The sequence below is a fragment of the Diadema setosum genome, chromosome 15 (genome assembly GCF_964275005.1).
Source record: "Diadema setosum chromosome 15, eeDiaSeto1, whole genome shotgun sequence".
Taxonomy (NCBI): domain Eukaryota; kingdom Metazoa; phylum Echinodermata; class Echinoidea; order Diadematoida; family Diadematidae; genus Diadema; species Diadema setosum.
In genome coordinates, this window is record NC_092699.1 from 30,643,562 (window position 1) to 30,665,726 (window position 22,165).

Genomic DNA, 22,165 nt, shown 5'->3' on the forward strand with positions numbered 1-22,165 from the left:
GTGATCAGAACTGTGATCATTGCTAACTGAAAATGAAAAAAAAATATTACGTAGCATTTTGTTCAATTCTAATAACACATTCACTCCTTTGAAGGAACACCAACGTTGTTTATTTTCCTTTATTGTTGACAAATTGGACATACATTTGGGTGCCTCTACAATAAAGCAAAGGGATCAAGCAAAGATGAAATAAGATACCCTTGCACTTGATGCTGACGCTGCAAGTTCAACAAAAAAATCATCATTTATTTTGACATCCATTAGCTCAAGAGTCTTGAGGTTTGGCATGGTGCAGATACTCTTGGCGTAGGCCTTTGATGCAGCAGCTGAAATGCCAGGTCCTCTCGCATGATGAATTGCTTCCAGCTATGTAGCATTAGAGGGTGAAAATGATTTCAAATACTCTGGTAAGAATGTGGCGTATACACAAAAATAATGGACATAGAGGATGTACTCTTTCCGTTCCTAGAGAAAATTAGATAATTAAATATGGGTTGTATGAGGATGTTACCTAAACTGGAATACATTTCTTTGGTGAAAGGAATTGATTTGATCTCTTTTACAAAATAAAATAGTAATACCTTGTGGTAGAAATGAGTTTTATGGCAAAACCATCATCATTATCATGTGATTGTCACATGTTTCACTTCCAGCAACACATGAAAAATTAAAATCTTATCATTTGCCCCATTTTGAGAGCACTTTCACTCGATTACTTGGTCACTATCTTGTCTTTTTTTTCTGTAGTCAAATTGGACATATATTTCATTTTTCTGCAATGAAAATCATGTAAACAAAGAATATGTTTGATTCACATAGTGACCAGGTGCACCAGTGATTTATTGATTTGAGCTTTGCAGGATCATGGGAGGGTGACCAAAACGGGTGCTGTTCATTATTCCAAAGGTTTGCTATTCCGAAGGGTCGTTAATCCGAAACACGCAAATTTTCTATACCTAGAGGTTCGTTGATCCGAAAATGAAAAAGGGTTCGTTAATCCGAAAATTTGTGGCGTTATTCCGAAAGTTCGTAATTCCGAAGATTAGTTAATCCAAAAATAAAATTCGGAACAATGAACCTTCGGAATAACGAATCTTAGGAATAAAGAGCCTTCCGAATAACGAACCTTTGGAATAACGAGCTGTAATCCAACCAAAACACCAGCTATACAACCTGTAGTAGGACAACTAAGTTGCACAAGAGCGCATAATTCATTCTTTTTACCACCTGACCACATTCTCAGGTTACTGGGCAAGGATTATTTCAAGTTTCTCTGTGCTTATATGCTCTCGGGATCCTCGGCGTAGCCAGAAGAATAGCATACTTTTGAGAGACAGGCGGCTAGTTGTATTGAATGTAGATATACACTGTATTTTGAAAATTATTTTCAATGTACAGTACAAATGTTTTGCGAAGTATATTGTTATCTTCCTTATATACGTTTTGGTATTAATTGTACATATGTTCATCAAAATTATTCAGGGCTCCATGGAAGACCACTTCTTATTGGTGAAGGGGCTACCCTTAAAAAAAGATTAGACATAAATAAATAAATGAATATCAAATTAATAAAAAATTGCAAGAAATCTGATTGACTAAGACCAAAATTTAGGTGTAACTAGAGCACTCAATATCGAGCACATCTAACCCCCGAACCCGTCTCCCATACCCCATCTGGATTACTTTTTAGCCAGAATGCCGAATATTATGGCGACTGTCGCAGGATACAGTTAAATCCAATGAGAAATGAGGCTAGTATATATGTGACCGTGCATCACAAAATGAACAAAAAGTCGCACACAGTGATTTTGTGTGAGGACTGAAAATAGGTGAAATAGGTCAACCAAACCAATCTTTAGTTTTTCATATTTTCTGAAAGAGCAAGTCCTTTTCTATATCATATTATAGTTTGGGATCATAAAACAAACGGTAACTTGTGTTTTCAGCAGTTTTTCTCGACCACTTTTTGGTGGAATAGTGTGATCAGTTGTTTCTCATAGAACCCTCTTCCCGTTTCTCAAAAACCCTGTCCATACGCTTCACTTCCAACTCCACTAACTTAAGAAAGAATAATGCTACTGCATTGAAAGTTGGCATTAAGCATGTACAGAATGTGCTAATGAAGCGTGCTCAATTTCAGCTTAATCTAATAACCCCTTCATTGTTGTTGCTCCAGTGGTCAACATCCTGGTTTTTTTTTTTTTTTTTTGTTCCATTCATACCACAGCTGGCATAGCTTGGTAAAGATTAAGCGCTTGAATACACCCTGTACTTCAGAGCCTGTTTTCTCAGTTCACACTTTCCAGAGTGTGTCCTTTCTTTCCAATATTTAGATAGGTTAGGAGAGTCCATTTGATTTGAGTTATACCTCATATTAAAGCTTAGAGTCTGCTCTTTTAGAATCTACTCTTAACTAAAAATCCATGTCTGGCAATTTTTGTTTTGTGATACAGGGTCACATATAGCACATACAAGGAATATGACATGTCATCCCATTAAAGTTTGAAAAATGAGAGCGCTGGCAATGAAAATGTTTGTTACCTCTAGAATAGCTCCCCATACACCTCCATAGCAAGTTCGAATAAAATCCGACAAGAAATGTGGCTTATACAGCATATATACAAGAAATATGACATGGCCTCCAAGTCGGAGCACTGAGGGTGCCGTCACCACAAAAATGTTTTGTCCTTCATGTAGAATGACCACCCATACACCTCTTTATCAAGTCTGAGTAAAATCCAGTAAAAATCAAGTGATTGCCTAAATAAGTATGCATTTTTGCAAATTATGACATGATCAGGGTGACCTTCAACCCTGTAAAAAGTGGAACAGTGAGGGCAGCATTATCAATAGGTGTAGGTGTATAGATTTGACTATAATACAGTTACATTAAAAAAAAAAATCGGTCGAGAATAAGGCCAGCATCGCACGCACACAGCAGACCCTGTTAAATTTTCCTTTTCATGTATAAATACGGAACAAGCAAGGGCGTTACCACCAAAAAAAAAAAAAAATATAGGCATCTTCAGTTCACTATAATGTACCTTTTTGCCAAATTTGAAGAAAATCTGATAAGAAATGTGGCTGATAGAGCACACACAAGAAATTTGCAATGGCATGATCACCCATACATCTCCTTAGGAAGTCTGAATAAAATCCATACAGTAACAATCAAGTTATTCAAAATATGCACTTCTGCAAATTTTGACATGATCAGGATGACCTTTGACCCTGTAAAAGGTGGAACAGTGAGGGCAGCATTATCAGTAGGTATAGGTGCATACACTTGTAGTTTTGACTATGATCATATTTTAAATACCAAATTTGAAAAAAAAAATCAGTTGAGAAACAAGTCCAGCGTCACACACACAAGAAGACCCTGTTAAATTTACCTTTTCATGTATAAAGACGGAACAAGCGAGGGCGCCATTACCAAAACAATAGGCTTCTTCGTCTTACCATAATACACAATCATGCCAAATTTGAAGATGATTGAAGAACTGCAGGCAGTAGAGCGCTCACAAGAAATTCTCTGCGGCGGACGCGACGGACGCGGACAAGGTGCAATGAGGCCAAATCCATAGTATCCTCCGAACTCTGTTCGGGGGATACAATTAACTAAAGAATTGTACTCGTTATACATATCAAACTCTTGTATTTATGTATTTCTTATGTTAGTTATTTTTTAAATTCATGTTTTCTACTGTTTCCTCTTTTTATATTCGGAACAATCAATTTCAACTTTAGATCAAATTATAATACTAATTAATAATTATAGCAGAATAACAGACTGTGCAAAAAAAAAAACCAAAAAAAAAACAAACAAACAAACGAAAGTATGTAAGTATATAAGAATCTTGGAAAATCTCATTTATTTTACACATACACATATACAAATACGCCATTTCTGACTGACATGTGACAGGAAAATCTTATGTAATGCTCTATAATCGCAGGTAAGTTTGTGGCAAGTGGGACAATGCGCTATTGTTGCATCAATGCATTAAGGCGCGTTGTGACCATGCCAATGGCGCAGCTAGCTTTCGTGGTTGGCATGGGCACAACACAAATGTTATTTTCATGAGCTATTCTAAAAAGATGCAGATTTAGGTTGGTATTATGAAATCCTTCCTAGGAAGAAATTTCTTCCTAAGTCACGATTTTTTCCTAGGTGGTATTCTGAAAATCTTCATAAGTTTTTTCCTAAGTAGTCTTAGGAAGAAACTTAGGAAGGGGGCGGGAACATGCAAATTTCTGACTTAGGAAGAAGTTGGTATTCTAGAATGCACTTAGGAAAGAATTTTAGGAAAATATTTAGGAAAGCTCCACCCCTGTCCTAAGTACGTTGTTAAGAATAGCAAACTGCAAGCATCGTGATAGGCGCGCTTGTCATTCATTTCGCGCACATGTACTTTGATGCGCGAAATGAGCGTGAGAAAGGGGACATGCCGCGCACTCGTTTTAAAGTTTGAAAGTTTATTTACTCAACAACCCATACTCTGGGTATCGGAGTCCAATGAAAAACATATAGCACATTATAAATTCAATAATGCAGAATTTCAAATAACTCTGAAAAGTGTACATAACAACTATAACAAAGAAAATAAGAATGAAATGCGATTGATGAAAAAATGTACAGAAATACACAATATATACACAATATATGGTGAAAAAAACCAAACAAAACAAAACAAAGAAAGGGAAATATGACGAGAGAGAGAGAGAGAGAGAGAGAGAGTGAGGAGAGAGGGGGAGAGAGGAAATGGAGTTGAAGAGGGAGAGTGAGAAGGACACAAGACTGGTGATTTAACAAAAAGAAATACGAGTGACTTTTGGTCCAGGAAAAAAAGAAAAAATAGAAACAGAAAAAAGAAAAACGCAAAGACATATGGAAATATATTCATACGCTAAGTGAACAAGAATGAAGGAAATATGGAGACAAGAACAAGAAGAAGAGAGATGGAAGAACTAGAAATGTCGCTATGGCGACTGATGCCTCCGCCATAATGCATGATTCTTCCAATAGTTGTATAGTAAAATGTCTTCACAATGTGTGATGACAGCTTCACATAACTGGCAAAATATTGGAAGGACAGGTTTGTCAGAAATATCTTGAATGTTCACGTTCCATTAACTGGGTTTACTATACTTGTCTAAGAGTGCAGGTACACATATTTCGGGAATTGAGAATTTATACTTGACTTCTGACCGACCCTTTTATAAGTTAATGCATTGAGTAATTTTCAAGGTATGAAGAAAGATTGTAATTACAGTACAAAATATATATATATATATATATTTGCATTTAACCCTGGCCTTTGACCATTAACCTTTGACCTTCTGGCTGGAAATTTCCAAGAGAATCTCCATTAGGTAATACATGTATATATTAAGTTTTAAAACTAATAATGCAAGCATTGCATATACTAGAATATGAGGGAAATAGTAAAATTTTGAGGAGTTGACCTTGACCTTTGACCCCCTGACTATAATTGACCCATGACCCCTAAATTCCCTAGATAATCCCTGCCAGTCAGTACATGCGTATGTACCAAGTTCCATGAAGATACATTGAACCATTTGCGAGAAAAGTGATATTGCAACATGTTCACCTAACCTTTGACCTTTTGACCTTTGACCTTATGACATGAAACTCTCTCTGGAGAATCTTTACGCAGTAGTACATGTCTACACTAAGTTTCGAGAAAATACCTTCGGGCATTACATAGATATGGGGGAAATAGCAACATTTTTAGCATTTGACCTTGACCTTTTAACCTTTGACCTCTTGCCAATGTCACTAAAATCTACGAATCTAATTGCCCCATCATATATCATCCTTGAAGCAAGTTTGGTGAAAGCTGCTTCATCCAGTTTTGAGTTATCACGTAAACAGATACATTTTAGGATTTGACCTTGATCTTTGACCTTTGACCTCTGTACGATTTCACTAAAAAACTAATCAAGTAATTGTCTCATCATACATCATCCTCCAACAAAGTTTGGTGAAATTTCCTCGATCCAGTCTTGAGTTTACTATCGCGTAAACGGATACAATTGCATGATTTGACCTTGACCTTTGACCTTTGGCCGATTTCACCCAAAATCTAATCAAGTAATTGCCCCATCATACTTTATACTTGGACCAAGTTTGGTAAAATTCCGGTCAATATTACTCAAGTTATCGCGTAAACGCATGCGGACGTACGTTCGTACGGACGGACGGACGGACAACCCGAAAACATTATGCCGCCGGCACCACTTCGTGGCGGAGGCATAACAATGGAGGAGAGAGTGAAAAGACAAATAAGTTATAAATCAGTTGTAAAGAAGGTACAGCCTGTAAAAAAGGCTCAATATGTGTAGTATTTACAAAAAGGACAAAAAAAATATTAGTAATCTAAACATGTGTCATTATATAAGTACAAAACTTGGTTAAATTGGAAAGGACTGTTTTCTTTTGACAATCAAATAATTTATTCATCTTCATAGTGTTTGGGTATTTCCAGTAATATTTTTTTCAGTATTTCTTTCGTTGTTCATTAAAAAGTCTACACTGAAAAAGGTAGTGAAATTCATCACCAATTTTCTCTTCATTGCAATGGGTGCAAAATCTTTCGTTTCTTGGAATCTGATTGTATCTTCCAGAAACAATTGGCAGTTTATGATTAGCGCAACGGAATTTACATAAAATTTTTGCCTGTGAATCATTAAGGTGTCGAAAGTACTTCTCAAAATGAATATCCTGCTTAAAAATTCGATAATTTAAACATTGAGATTTTTTGTCTACGTTACTATGCCACTCTTGTTTATAAACATCATTTAATCTGGTACTAACTAAACTTTTGAAGCCAGCTAAAGTGAGATGGATATATGCTTGGCTGTTCCAAATTTCCGTGAGACCTAGGTTGTTAAATATCATTTATCCTAATTACCCATGTCATCGAATTTTCTTGCCTCGCAGATAAAACATATTGAAAATTATACAAAACATGCGCTATCTTTGACATATTACTGTGAACAAGCTTAAACCAAAACATTAGCATCCGAAGGGGCACTGTTTTTTGTAATCTATCTTTACCTATTTCACCACAAACCATACAATTCGGAGTTCGCTTATGTAATCCAAGAAGTTCCTTACAATATCTACAAAAGAAAGTTTCAATTTGGGCGAGGTTTTCAAAACCCCAAATTTCACTGCCGTAAAGCAAAATAGGCATGTTCAAATGTTCAAAAAGCTCTGGTTTTATGTCGATTGGAAGGAGGAGAGGTAAAATGCTACTTTTCATGGAGTACAACGCTCTTTTGGCTTGGGATACTTGTTTGTTTATAGCTTTCTTAAAATCATTATTATAATCTAACGTCGTTCCTAAGTAAACATAATTATCGCAGACACAAATTTTATCATCTCCGAAAAGAAAGGTAGGAGCTGTTCAAACTTTTCTACAGGAAAAAAATAACTATCTTAGTCTTAGCAGTATTAACGGTCAGATGCCACAATTGGCAATAATCAAATAAAGCATCAATAGCTAACTGGAGTTCCTGAGCATTTTCAGCCAACACAATCGTATCATCTGCATATAATAAGTAATGTGAATAAATCAACAAACACATTCACTTCTTCGCTAGAACACGTTTCACTGATACCTGATGAAAGAGAATCCAGGCCAGGGTATCTCTGAGACAGAAATGACGAAAAGTCGTTTAGATACAAAAAATAATATTGGTGATAGATTCTCGCCTTGTTTTACACCTATGTTACTCTTTAAAAAAATCTGATTTAGAATTGTTATAAAAAACGCAGGATTTTGACTTTCTATAGATATCCTTAACGACCCGGAGTAATTTACCATTAATTCGACAATCAAACAATTTCAACCACACAGTGATGGTCTATTTACCAAATCGAATGCTTTTTTATAATCAACAAAAGCTGTATACATCCTTTTCCTTCTCTGTAAATAAAAATCAAGAATGTAATGAAAATACATGGTCCATAGTTGAATATCCGCATCTAAAACCAGCTTGTTCCTCTCCTAACAGGCATTGTGATTCTACAAAGTTACTCTACCATTTAATACTGCCGTGAATAGCTTCCCAACAATAATGTCATACCTCTGTAGTTGTCAACACAATCTTGTGAGCCCTTCCCTTTATGCAATGGTTTTATCAAACCGTTTACCCAATCTGTACGGACAATGCCACTGTCGAATATAAGATTAAACAATTTGGTTATCAACTTGACCAAATTTTTTGAACTATTCTTCAGAAGTTCATTCAAAATCAAATCAATGCTTTGAAAGTTAGCAGTAATCATGGGCGAATGAATGGATTATCAGATTAAGATGAAATTAAACATGCTCTACTAACACATTTCACCCATGATTACTGCTAACTTTCAAAGCATTAGCATTATCCTTTCAAAAGTTGTAAGACTTGAAAGTGAAGAGTGTGGAAAGGATTCCAAGAAATCAAAAGGGGCATCTAAGACATACGTGATCAGTCCACTCTCCCCCCAATAAGGTTTGTAGAAAAATGCTGAAAACACACTTCCCCATTCATATTATGATCCCAAACTAAGGGATTACGTAAAAGAAGAATAGCCCTTTCAGAAAATATGAAAAACCCGAGATTGACTCGATTGACACATTTCATCTTTTTTGAGTCTTCACGTGAAATCAACGGGTGTGACTTTTTGTTCATTTTGTGGTGCACGGCCACATATGTATATCCATATTTTTGCAAAGATCTGATAATCTACGACCGTTATTTTTAACATGACGATCATTGTTGAACCCTTCAGTACAAATACCAAGCAATTCAAGTTCAGATTGAGAATCAGTTATATTCTCGGATATGAATGACAAACCAGTTTCATTTTGAATCTCATCTTCCACTGTAAGAAAATCACCAAGTATCCCTGTTCTGGCATTGAAGTCTCCTACCAACAAAAACGGGAGATCGTATTTAGCCCGCAGAGTGGTATAATCATTCAAGATTATGTAAAACATATCGTCAGTATAGTACTTTGACCCTTCATGCGGAATATACACTGAGCCAATCAAAATAGAGAATCCAGAAAAGTCAAGTTTAATCCACAAAATAGAATCAGACTGAATCAGATTCAAAATTTCATAACAGCCCTTGAATCTCTCAGAAACAATTATCGCTAACGCATGAGTCCCACTGAGGGGATAGAGACGTTTCTTTTCTGGGCCGTCACATACTGATACCCAGGAAAATACTCAGAGCAATTCAAATCGGTTTTAGTTTCACTGAGACAAATGATATCATGCTTTTTGACAAAATCTTGTAGGAAGCCATAATCACATTTCTTAGAAATACCGCAAACATTCAGCCCTGCAATATTCAGCCTTGAAATCGATGAGCAATGATGTTTATGGTCATCGGAGCAGGCATGTGCGGCGAGTTTCTAGATGTCGAGGTAAACCCCCAACTTCTTTGTGCGGTTCTCGTCCCAGCCGATGTCATGGATATTGTCCAGCGAATCCAGAACTCTGATGCTCTGCCTCCCATCGGACTTACTAATGTAATGGATCTTTCCATCTATTGTCCAGACACGTAGTATGCCTGTGTCCTTCCTCATCTCGTGGACGACTTTGCCCCTGAGACGGGTGAGGTCGTCATTGATGTAAACATGTTTCAGATCCTCTCTCTTTCTTAGACCTTTCTTGGCTCGCATGAAGGTTGCCTTTGCCTCACGCCTGGTGAAATGAGCAATGACAGTGCGCGCTCTCTTCCTTTGATGGTCATCCGCTGGTGTTGAGCCCAATCTATGGCAGATGCTCAAATCTGTGGCCTTGATGTCTATTCCCATTTGCTTCGCTAGGTCCGGTACCACTCCTGTTGTATTTTCACCCTGCTCCTCCTTCAGACCGTAGATTTTCACGTTCTCCTTCCTTGAGTATTGTTCGAGTCGTTCTACTTCGAAATGACCAATTTGATCAGACCTTTTCATTCTCCCTTCCTTCCTCATTCTGTTCCTTCCAAGACTTCTGTTCCTCAAGCATGGTCTTCATAATTTGCAGCGGTCACAGCGGAACATACGGCTTGGACAATGATAGGCTGGATAGCAACTATAATCTTGGCGACTATGTTGGCTATCAGCGCATCATCATTTCCAGTCACTGTAGGGCTAGTGGGGTCTCCTCCCCTGGTGTTGGTAGACTTACATCCTCCACCTGATGCACCAAGTCCTTGACTTCCGGAGCCCTTGCCCACACCTCTCATGGACGCCGCATCTACACCCATGGAAGCTACCACTGCATATGACACAGCATCATTAAAAGCTTGGCTGGGATCCTCCTCCTTGTTAGACACCTCATCAACTAGAACGTTGAAGTTGGCCATGATGTCACAAAGGAATAACAATAGAGCGCGTGAGATGCGTTGCTCGGTGTTGCTGTGTGGAGCGCTCCATCTGGAGATGTGTGATATATGCACTTGTAAGGGGTGTGCAGAGTCTTGTCCAGTCTCCTGTCGCTATGGAGACGGCGTAGTTGCCAAGGTCGGGTCAATGCGTTGAGAGCGCCAATGATGCAGAGTTGCGCAAATAGGCAATCAAAATCAAAATTTTAAAGTACGTAGAAACGCCAAATAATTGACCAAATTCGCTGCAAATGTTCCCAAAGAATAAGGCAATCTACAAAATTATGAACTGATCGAATTTACCTCGCTGTGCTTTTCAAAATGAAGTACAAATAGCCGTGACCAGACACCAATAGTGAAAATAAAGTCCAATCTGCCGGAGCTCAACAAATACACGTCCAACAGTCTCAAGTCTCAAGTATTTGAGCCTACGCCATAGAAATATGCGGTTGTCACTGGTTAGTTCCTTATGATACGGCATTTCGTATTGGCTTAGGAAAGGACGTGGGCGGGGATAAGGATGGCCTAATTTGCATTAAGAAGTGCCTGGGAAGAAATTTCGGAATCTCAATTTTGTCTTTCCTAGGCACTTCCTAAGTTTCCGACTTAGGAAGAAACTTATGAAGAAACTTAGGAAGATTTTCAGATTACCACCCATAATCCATATCTTTACTTGAGTGACAAACAGATATATTCTCTGAGCTCTTCTGTATTGAATAGTTTATGTATTTGTTATACTGAAGAAGAATTACGAAGTGTATGCATAAACTGTATATAGCTGACGACAACACCGGAGCTTGAAGCAATCACATAGTATTTCATTAGCAGACTGGTGAGTGAAACCTTTCTGATGCATTATGATATTTACTGTTCTTCTTCTTCTTTTTCAATTACTTGTTATATGATATACAACCGTATGATGTATGGAATTCATATTTACTGCATTATAATGCGAATGGTTAAAATCATTTTATGTGTGACACAGCTACAACTGCAAAGATGCTTGAGTATCATTTATGTAATGTACGTTGTTCACCCTTTATAGGGGCTGTTGAATTTGTCTAATAAATCCATGCGATTTCAACTGGAGACTGGCAGCATCAGCGTCATCATACTTATAACGAGGCTTACAACAGTAAAACCACAACTGCTGCACGGATGTGTACGTTAATTAGGTACCAAAAGATGCATAAGAAAAAAGTCATGAAGTCTCAAGGAAAGATCTTATATTTTGGAAGTTATCGCAAAATAGTCCCAGGTCCAGGGGCCATGATGCCCCCCTCCCCCCCCCCAAAAAAAAGAAAGCAAAGGCAAAATATGATAATGGTACCCTTGCTCTTGATGCTGATTCCGCAAGTTCGACAAAGAAATCGTCAGGTATGTTGGCATCCACTAGTTCCAGAGTCTCAAAATTTGGCATGGCACAGATACTCTTGACGCAGGCCTTCGATGCAGCAGCTGAAAGATCAGGTCCTTTAGCGTGACGAATTGTTTCCAGCTATGTAGCGTTATAAGCGGTAGAAAAAATGATATAAAATACTCTGGTAAAAATGTGGAGTATGCATAAAATGATTAACTCTTATAAGGAGTACACTTTCTTTTGTAAAGAGGAATTGATAAGATTTTTTTAATGAATGTTAATACACATACCATTTGATAGAAAAGATTTTTACAATTGAAACTATCAACAGCATGCCCTAAAAAGTCCTGTGGTACTCCATGTGGTACTTGTCTGTACCACACACAAACAATGTTACCACAGGAACTGTGTAGTACTGTACCGCAGGCCTGGGTACTCCCTGTAGTACTTGTCAGTACCATACAATGTACCACACACATATGTTACCACAGGAATTGTGTGGTACTGTGTCACAGGCTGGTGTGGTTATCGCTGTGGTACTTGTCAGTACCACACATGTACAACACAAACATATGTCAGCACAGGCAGTGATGTAGGTCCATGGGTACAGGACAGTACCACACGACAGTACAAGAGGAATTGTCCTGTGGTATTTTGGGATATACCACAGGACAGCACCACAGGACATTACCACAGGAACTGTGCTGTGGTATTTTGGGACATTATCACAGAACATTAACACATGAATTGTCATGTGGTATTTTGGGACATTACCACAGGAGAGTACCACAAGACAGTACCACAGGAAAGTACCACAGGACATAACTACAGGTCCAGTACCACAGGGTATAGTTCCACATACCATTACCACAGGACAGTACGACAGGACAATATCACAAGACAGTACGACAGGACATCATCACAAGACAGCACCAATATCACTACCACACAGCATTACTGCAGGACAGTACCACATAACCAGTACCACAGGACATGCAGTCCAACAGGAATTGTCCCAAGGTATTTTGGGATGTACCACAGGACAGAACCACAGGAGAGTACCACAGGACATTACCACAGGAACTGTCCTGTGGTATTTTGGGACATTACCACAGGACAGTACCACAAGAAAATTACCACAGGACAATACCACAGAACAAGTACCACAGGACAGTACCACAGGAGAGTACCACATGACATTACCACCGGAACTGTCCTGCGGTATTTTGGGACATTACCACAGGACAGTACCACACGACATTACCACAGGACATTACCACAGGACCTTACCACAGGGCAGTACCACAGGAACAGTCTTATGGTATTCTGGTGGTATGTGTCCCATAATACCACAGGAAGATCCAATAAGGGTACTGTTCCACACAGAAGTACATGTACCACACAGCAAATTAACTGCATAGTACCACACATTAGTATCATATAGCAATACCACACAATAATACCACGAGGCAAAATCACAAATATACAATAGAAAGTACCACAGAAAAATACCACAAGATTTTTTTTAAAGATTTTATACCACAGGACTATGACAGCAGGAGAATATCACACAGCAGTACCACATAGGAGAACCACTCAGAAAAATCGTAAGGCAGAACCAACTGAAATAACAAAAACAAAAACAAAAACAAAAAAGCACATATTCCTCAATTGAAAGATGACATATGCTGTGAATTATAGCAATTGATTTTCCATTACTTAACCTGTCCTATACTCTTAAAGTATTACCTATTAAGTAAAAGTGCTGATGTAAAGCATGTGACATTTCTTATGGCACTTCTGTGTTTTTACTTCCGACACAGTTCGATCGATCATGAATATTCATAAAAAGCAATCTAGATTTTAGAAAATACATAAAATACTTAAAAAAGTCAAAGTATTGATGGGACTTACTTTGAACCTTTTGAAAGATTGTAAAATTCTTTTACGTTATTCCCAACATCATAAATATTGTTATGAAAGTGTTAGTAACCATGCCTTAATGCATTACGGATAGATAGCTATTATATGTACTGATACGACCGATGACTAACTAGGAATAGGATGACTATTTACATCTATATAGGACTAGAATGGCACTTGGTAATATGAGACTGTCGTTTGAGGTGTTATGTTAAGAGGAGGACTGGCTATTAAAGGACAAGTTCACCTTCATTAACATAAGGATTGAGAGAATGCAGCAATATTAGTAGAACACATCAGTGAAAGTTTGAGGAAAATTGGACAATCGATGCAATAGTTATGAATTTTTAAAATTTTTGTGTTGGAACTGGATGAGGAGACTACTAAGGCTCGTGATGTCATATGAGTACAACAGTGTAAAGAAAATGTAAAGAAATTTCAACATATTTTCACTTTTTTCGCATAATAAAAGAGCACTTGACTTGCCTCTTTCTAAAGACAATGGGAATAATATTACCCATAACATATGTCAGTAACGAGTCAAGGGAATGTGTACTTTTTTCAAACGATGAAATTTTGTGAAATTCTCTTTATATTTTCCTTATATCGTTGTACGCACGTGACATCATACACGGTAGTAGTCTTCTTATACAGCAGTGACTGTGCAGATACTTGAAAATTCATAACTATTGAATGGATTGTCCAATTTTCCTCAAACCTTCACCGATGTGTTCTACTAATTTTGCTGCATTCTCACAATCCTTATGTATATGAAGGTGGACTTGTCCTTTAAGTAGGGTCATGTTTGTTCTGAAAACCATCACTTGCCTATCACGAATATTCCTTGATATGTGGCTAAGATTCTCCAAGATTTTTTTTTTTTTTCGATCTATCCTGTGTGGTACTCTCCTGTGTTACCATGGTAATGCTGTGTGGTACTGCCCTGTGGTAATGCTGTGTGGTAATGACCTGTGGTACTGTCCTGTGGTAATGTCCCAAAATACCAAAGGACAGTTCCTGTGGTACTGTTCTGTGGCACTGGTACTGTGGTACTGTCCTGTGGCACTGCCCTGTGGTACTGCCCTCTGGTACGTCCCAAAATACCACAGAACAATTCCTGTGCTACTGTCCTGTGGTATGTCCCAAAATACCACAGGAATTCCTGTGGTACTGTCCTGTGGTAATTACCACAGGAGTACCACAGGACTTTTTTGAAAGGGTGCACATGTTATTTATTTTATGTGATTGTTGCATATTTTACTGTCATGAACATATTATGAAACACAAACATTCTGTCATTTGTCCTATTTTGAATACACTTTCACTCCTTTGATTGGTCACTATCTTGTCAGCATTTCATGCCTCCGCCCAAAGGATGCCAGAGGCATTATGTTTTCGGGTCATCCGTCCGTCTGTATGTCCGTACGTTAGTAGGTACATCCATCATTGATAACTGGAGCAATATTGAGTGGAATTTTACCAAACTTTAGGTCCGAGTATAAAGTATGATGGGGCAATTACATGATTAGGTTTGGGTAAAAATCGGCCAGAGATCAAGGGTCAAGGTCAAATCATGAAATTGTATCAGTTTACCTGATAACTCGGGAATGCATCAAGCAAATTTAACCAAACTTTGTCTAAGGATGACGTATGATGAGGCAAATCGGCAAGAGGTCAAGGGTCAAAAGGTCAAAGTCAAATGCTCAAAATTTCACTATTGCCCCCATATCTGCACAATATGCCTGAAGGTATTTTCTTGAAACTTAGTGTTTACATGAACTAAAAGATTTTCCAGAGAGAGATCCAGGCATGAGGTCAAAGGTCAAAAGGTCAAAGGTCAGGTGGATATGTTTAAATTTCACTTATTTTCCTCCATATCTCGGAAATGGTTCAAGGTATCTTGATGGAACTTGGTACATATGCACGTACTGACTGACAAGGATTATCTAGGGAATTTAGGGGTCATGGGTCAAAGGTCACCTAAAAACTTTCACTATTTTGTTCACATTTATGTAATGCTTGCAGGATTTCACTTGAAACTTAATACATACAGGAATACTCTAATGGAAATTTCCTGCCAAAAGGTCAAAGGCCAAAAGGTCAAAGCTCAAGTGAAAGTGCTACATTTCATTTTTTCCTCCATATCTTGAAAGTGACTCAAAGTATTATAAAACTCAATACATATTTATGCATGTGTAATATAATATACTGTACATTATATTTATTTCATTTTTACGGAATCAAAGTCTATGTGTTAGCCAAATATATCGATAGCAGAACAGAAAAATAAAACCTTCTAGAGACGTATCTTGTTGTACAGCAACATTTAATCATTAATTTACAAATTTTGGGGGACCTTACTTTTGTCAAGTGATACAACTGAGGTGATTTACAGATTCAGTCTGTAAATCATTCGACATATTTTTGGAAAGGGTAAGGTGCCTAAAATTAATGCAAGACATCAAAATGTTATTGTACAGCATGCAAAGTTTCTTGAGAAATGTTTCCCATTTTCTTGCTTTTAAATGTATTATTAGGTCAACACATACACTACAAATTAGATAAAAAAAAAACTTTTAAAAGAGTGTGCCATATTTTTGAACAAACCTCGATTTCAGCTTCCTTCATGGTGTTTCCTTGCTGTGACGTGGAAAGCTGAATTCGGATGATAATAACAAAATGAAATATGAGTTTTCTTTAAAGCATTTAATAAAAATGTTGTAAAACCTGATTAATCAAACTGGTAAGTTTGTGAAAGAAAATACACACCACAAACCTTCGTCTTTCTTACTATCTTACTATAAAAGGAAATGGTCAAATTTCTTTTTTTTTTTGCCTCATCTTCAGGTAATCCCAAAAATCCAACTTAAAAGATAGATAATGCCTCCGGCACCCTTCGGACTGAGGCATACAAAGTACATTACAAATACTTTCTTGCGTTTTGTTCATTCTCTATGGTAAGATACCCATAGTAGTACCAAAAGTGGAGCTTGGTGATCAGCGAATGTGTGTGCATCCATCAATGGTGCTGGGCAAATTGCAAACATACATATCATTCAGACTAGATGCATGTCTTCCTGAGTGACATTTCCATCAATCCTTGATATATTGCAGGCAAAAGTTGGAAGGTGTGGTTTCAAGCTCTCTTTCTCTCTCCCTCCCTTGCAAGCATTTTCAGGATACATAGATACTGGTTCATGCAAACTTTATAGGAAAAACTGAGATTGAGCCATGCAGTTATCTTCCCCCACAGGTCTACTTTAATAGAGAATTAATATTGTTCCTACTGAACCCATGTACATGGTATTCATAAAGCAGTGCTGGGTTGGTTACAGTCAAAATACATCCCACACATAACTCACTACAGGCAGATACATCATGGTCTCCAAACAAATTCAATCTCTCCGTGGCATTTTTAAAACTTACCTTATTTTTCACCACTCGTACAGTAAGGGAATTCAGACAGGGTAGACATGAAATGGATTGAAGAACACTTGCTGACAATGCAACTCGGTGCACTATCAATTGCTGAATCTAGTGATAGCAAATAAAATATATTCGTTGGAGTATAACAATGCTAGAAGTCACTGCCATTAGCTCATGATTACAATACACAATCAGAAAGGAACTATGTAGTCCTTGATGCTAAAATATATCTAACATTTTATTCAAGTTTAGATAATTTCCTTTGCTATTAAAACAAAACAGAATAAGAAAAAAAAAACAAACGGTAGCAGTCCTTGATATTTACCCTGTTTCATGATGCATCAAATCTTTTACTGATTTACTCCAGTGATTGACCCAATGTATGTATTGATTTTGTGGATCTTCTTAAAGTGCATGAAAGGCCAGAATGAGAATGATAATGTATGATAACTCACAGTTTTCCATTGTATTGAATTATGTACAGTTACCCCTGGTGTACAATGTGTAGCATATGCAGCTCCTCCAGTGTCTTATTGATTGTGGTTTTGTGGGTGAGAAACAATACAAAATGCTAGAGTAAGACAATGATGTGGAAAAAGGTTATGACTCATTCTTCTCAACTATTGTCCCTAAACTCTCCCCCCCCCCATGAAAAAAAAAAATAAAATGAAATACACTGCAGACAAAAACTATAAATCACATACTATGTGATACAGATTTTGTGAGGGTGGCACATAAACTTTAGATATCATCATTTTTCTTCAAGTCATCTGTAACATTAGCATTGCATGTTTAGTAATATTGGAAAAGATAAAAGCTTAATTATCCGACTCATTACTCATGGTCTCTTTGGCCTGAATTCATGAAGGTGGTACAATTGAAGCCATAGTTTAAACCATGTACAAATTGTTTGGAGCACCAAGTGCCTCATGGCTTATTTCTTTACGAAATCAGTCATTTCGTTGACGAAATATTGTCATTTTGTCTAACGAGAAAGTCCATGTTGCACTTGGCGCTCCATACAAATGTCCATGGCTTAAAACATGGGTTTCAATTGTACCACCTTCGTGAAATCGGGTCATTGTGGTAATCATTAAAGTAGAAGGAAAATCAATGAATAAGCCTGTTCATTGAAACATGATAAAATATTAACGGTGTGAATAAATATGAATTCTCATGTAAGTTGAAATGACAATTTTTTTGCTTGAAAGTCATGATCTGTAAGCGATCAGAACTGTTATCACTGCTAACTGAAAATACTGCAACTAGAAATGTTGCTATGTCGACTAATATGCCTGCGCCATTATGGTTCTCCCAATAGGTGTAGTCTTGACAATGTGTGATGACAGTTTCACATAACTGGCAAAAATATAGCAATGACAGGTTTGTCAGAAATGTCTTAAATGTTCACTTTCCTTGAGCTAAGTTATTATTTTTTTTTGCTATTGTCTAAGAATGCAGGTACGTACATGTTTTGGGGGAATTAAAGATTTTTACTAGACTTTGACCAACGCTTTTATAAGTTTATGAGTAATTTCCAAGATATGAAGAAATAGTGTAATCATAGTGTAAAATAGATTATTATTATTAATTTTTTTTGCATTGTAGCCTGGCCTTTGATCCTTAACCTTTGACCATTGACCTTCTAGCAGGAAATGTCCCAGAGAATCTCCATTAGGTAATACCTGTACTAAAAAATCCTACAAGCATTACATTGATATGAGGGAATTTATATTGTAAAATGTTGAGGAGTTGAACTTGAACTTTGCCCCTGACTATTGACCTATGACCGGTTAGTACATATGTACCAATTTCTATGAAGATATATTAAGCCAGTAGCGAGAAAAGTGAAATTGGAACATGTTCACCTGACCTTTGACCTTTTTAACTTTGACCTTATGACAGGCGACTATATCTGGAGCATCTTTACGCAGTAGTACATGTCTACGCTAAGTTTCAAGAAAATACCTTCAGGCAATGCATAGATATGGGGGAAATAGCAATATTTGTAGCATTTGACCTAGACCTTTGACCTTTGGCCAATTTCATTGAAAATCTACTCAATTGCCCAATTATTCGTCATCCTTGGACCAAGTTTGGTGAAAGTTGCTTCAGCCAGTTTTGATTATCGCGTAAACAGATAAATTTTAGAATTTGACCCTGATCTTTGACCTTTGACTTATGTCCAATTTCACTCAAATAACTAATCAAGCAATTGTCCCATCATACATCGTCCTTAGACCAAGTTTGGTGAAATTTGCTTTATCCAATATTGAGTTATCGAGTAAACGGATACAATTTCATGAATTGACCTTGACCTTTGGCCTATAGGCAATTTCACCCCAAATCTAATCAAGTAATTGCCCCATCATACTCTACACTTGGACCAAGTCTGGTAAAAGCCCAGTCAATATCCCTCAAGTTATCGCGTAAAAGAATGCGGACGGATGTACGGATGGACAACCCAAAAGCGTAATGCCTCCAGCACCACTTCGTGGCAGAGGCATAAAAAAACAAACAAAAAACAAACAAAAAAGAACAAACGAACATCGCATTACCAAGCATTTTGTTCAATCTTAATAACACATTCACTCCTTTGTGGGAACACCACCTTTGAAAGACAGATATTATTCAGAGGGGTGAAGGCTCAGGCTTGAGTTTCTTCAGTTTGTCTCCCTCTACAAATGAAAATTTGTTAAGATCGCAGCTGCTGATCTGTAAATTAACAAACATGTCGGAAAACAAGGAACCAGTGGGACTCGAACCTGTCATCTACTGCTTTCCGGGCAGCGACACTACCACCAGGCTGTCCCTGGTTGCCGGCAGTGACACGATGAACGTGGAACAAATACCCAAGCTCCGAGATTCTGACATTGTTATGTTAAGTAGTCCAGGGCGGACAAGGAATATATGAAAGAAAGATATCATTCAAAGGGGTGAAGGCTCAGGTTTGAGTTTCTTCAGTTTGTCTCCCTCTACAAACGAAAATTTGTTAAGATCGCAGCTGCTGATCTGTAAATTAACAAACATGTCGGAAAAAAGGAACCAGTGGGACTCGAACCTGTCATCTACTGCTTTCCGGGCAGCGACACTACCACCAGGCTGTCCCTGGTTACCGGCAGTGACACGATGAACATGGAACAAATACCCAAGCTCCGAGATTCCGACATTGTTATGTTAAGTAGTCCAAGGCGGACAAGGCATATATAAAAGAACGATATTATTCAGAGGGGTGAAGGCTCAGGTTTGAGTTTCTTCAGTTTGTCTCCCTCTACAAATGAAAATTTGTTAAGATCGCAGCTGCTGATCTGTAAATTAACAAACATGTTGGAAAAAAGGAACCAGTGGGACTCGAACCTGTCATCTACTGCTTTCCGGGCAGCAACACTACCACCAGATCAGCAGCTGCGATCTTAACAAATTTTCATTTGTAGAGGGAGACAAACTGAAGAAACTCAAACCTGAGCCTTCACCCCTCTGAATAATATCTTTCTTTCATATATGCCTTGTCCGCCTTGGACTACTTAACATAACAATGTCGGATTCTCGGAGCTTGGGTATTTGTTCCATGTTCATCGTGTCACTGCCGGCAACCAGGGACAGCCTGGTGGTAGTGTCGCTGCCCGGAAAGCAGTAGATGACAGGTTCGAGTCCCACTGGTTCCTTTTTTCCGACATGTTTGTTAATTTACAGATCAGCAGCTGCGATCTTAACAAATTTTTATTTGTAGAGGGAGACAAACTGAAGAAACTCAAACCTGAGCCTTCACCCCTCTGAATAATATCTTTCTTTCATATATGCCTTGTCCGCCTTGGACTACTTAACATAACAATGTCGAAATCTCGGAGCTTGGGTATTTGTTCCATGTTCATCGTGTCACTGCCGGCAACCAGGGACAGCCTGGTGGTAGTGTCGCTGCCCAGAAAGCAGTAGATGACAGGTTCGAGTCCCACTGGTTCCTTTTTTCCGACATGTTTGTTAATTTACAGATCAGCAGCTGCGATCTTAACAAATTTTCATTTGTAGAGGGAGACAAATGAAGAAACTCAAACCTGAACACCACCTTTGTTGTCTATTTTCCTTTATTGCGAACAAATTGGACATACATATGGGTGTCTTTACAATAAAGGAAAGAGATCAGGCAAAGGCAAAATAAGATACCCTTGCACTTGATGCTGACGCTGCAAGTTCGACAAAAAAATCATCAGTTATGTTGACATCCATTAGTTTCAGAGTCGTAAGGTTTGGCATGGTGCAGATACTCTTGGCGTAGACCTTTGATAGGGCAGCTGAAATGCCAGGTCCACTCGCATGACGAAAATGACGAATTGTTTCCAGCTATGTAGCATTACAGGGTGAAAATGATTCAACATACTCTGGTAAGAATGTGGAGTATGCAGAAGAATACAAATGTACGTTGTACTCTTTCTGTTCCTAGAGAAAATTAGATAATTTGGTATGGGTTGTATGAGGATGTTACCTAAACTGGAATACATTCTTTGTTTTTGTGAAAGGAATTGATATCTCTTTTACAAAATAAAATATCAATACCTTTTGATAGAAATGAGTTTTATGGCAAAACCATCATCATCACCATCATGTGATTGTCGCATGTTTCACTGTCAGCAACAAATGAAAAACTAACATTTTATCATTTGCCCCATTTTGAGAGGCACTTTCACTCATGTACTTGGTCACTATCTTGTCTGTTTTTTTTTTCCCTGTAGTCAAATCGGACATGGATTTTACTTTTCTGCAATGAAAATCATATAAACAAGGAATATAATATGTTTGGTCCACATAGTGACAAGGTGCACCAGTGATTTATTGATTTGAGCTTTGCAGAATCATGGGAGGGTGACAAAAACACCAGCTATATAACCTGTAGTAGGACAACTAAGTTGCACAAGCACATACAGTAAACCTCGGATAAGTCGACGTCGAGTGAGTCGAAAATCACTTAACTCGAAGCAAAATAAAAAGTCCCGATTTTTCCCTGTGTATTTTCTCTAAGAAATATTTGGATAAGCCGAAGTACGAGAGTCGAATTTCGGCTGTGTCGAAGTA

The 22,165-nt window shown here is 37.9% G+C and overlaps 1 protein-coding gene across 1 annotated transcript in view; it reads right to left on the reverse strand.

Annotated features, from left to right (window-relative positions):
• LOC140238826 (uncharacterized) overlaps positions 1-21,589 on the reverse strand; it is a 57,811-nt gene extending 36,222 nt beyond the window's left edge. The window contains exons 1-2 of the mRNA XM_072318724.1: positions 21,260-21,589; positions 199-366 (exon numbers count right to left, since the gene is read on the reverse strand). Coding sequence (XP_072174825.1) covers positions 199-366; positions 21,260-21,349 — 258 coding nt within the window. The 5' untranslated portion in view covers positions 21,350-21,589. The remainder of the gene's footprint in view (positions 1-198; positions 367-21,259) is intronic.
• Between the last annotated feature and the right edge of the window lie 576 nt (positions 21,590-22,165).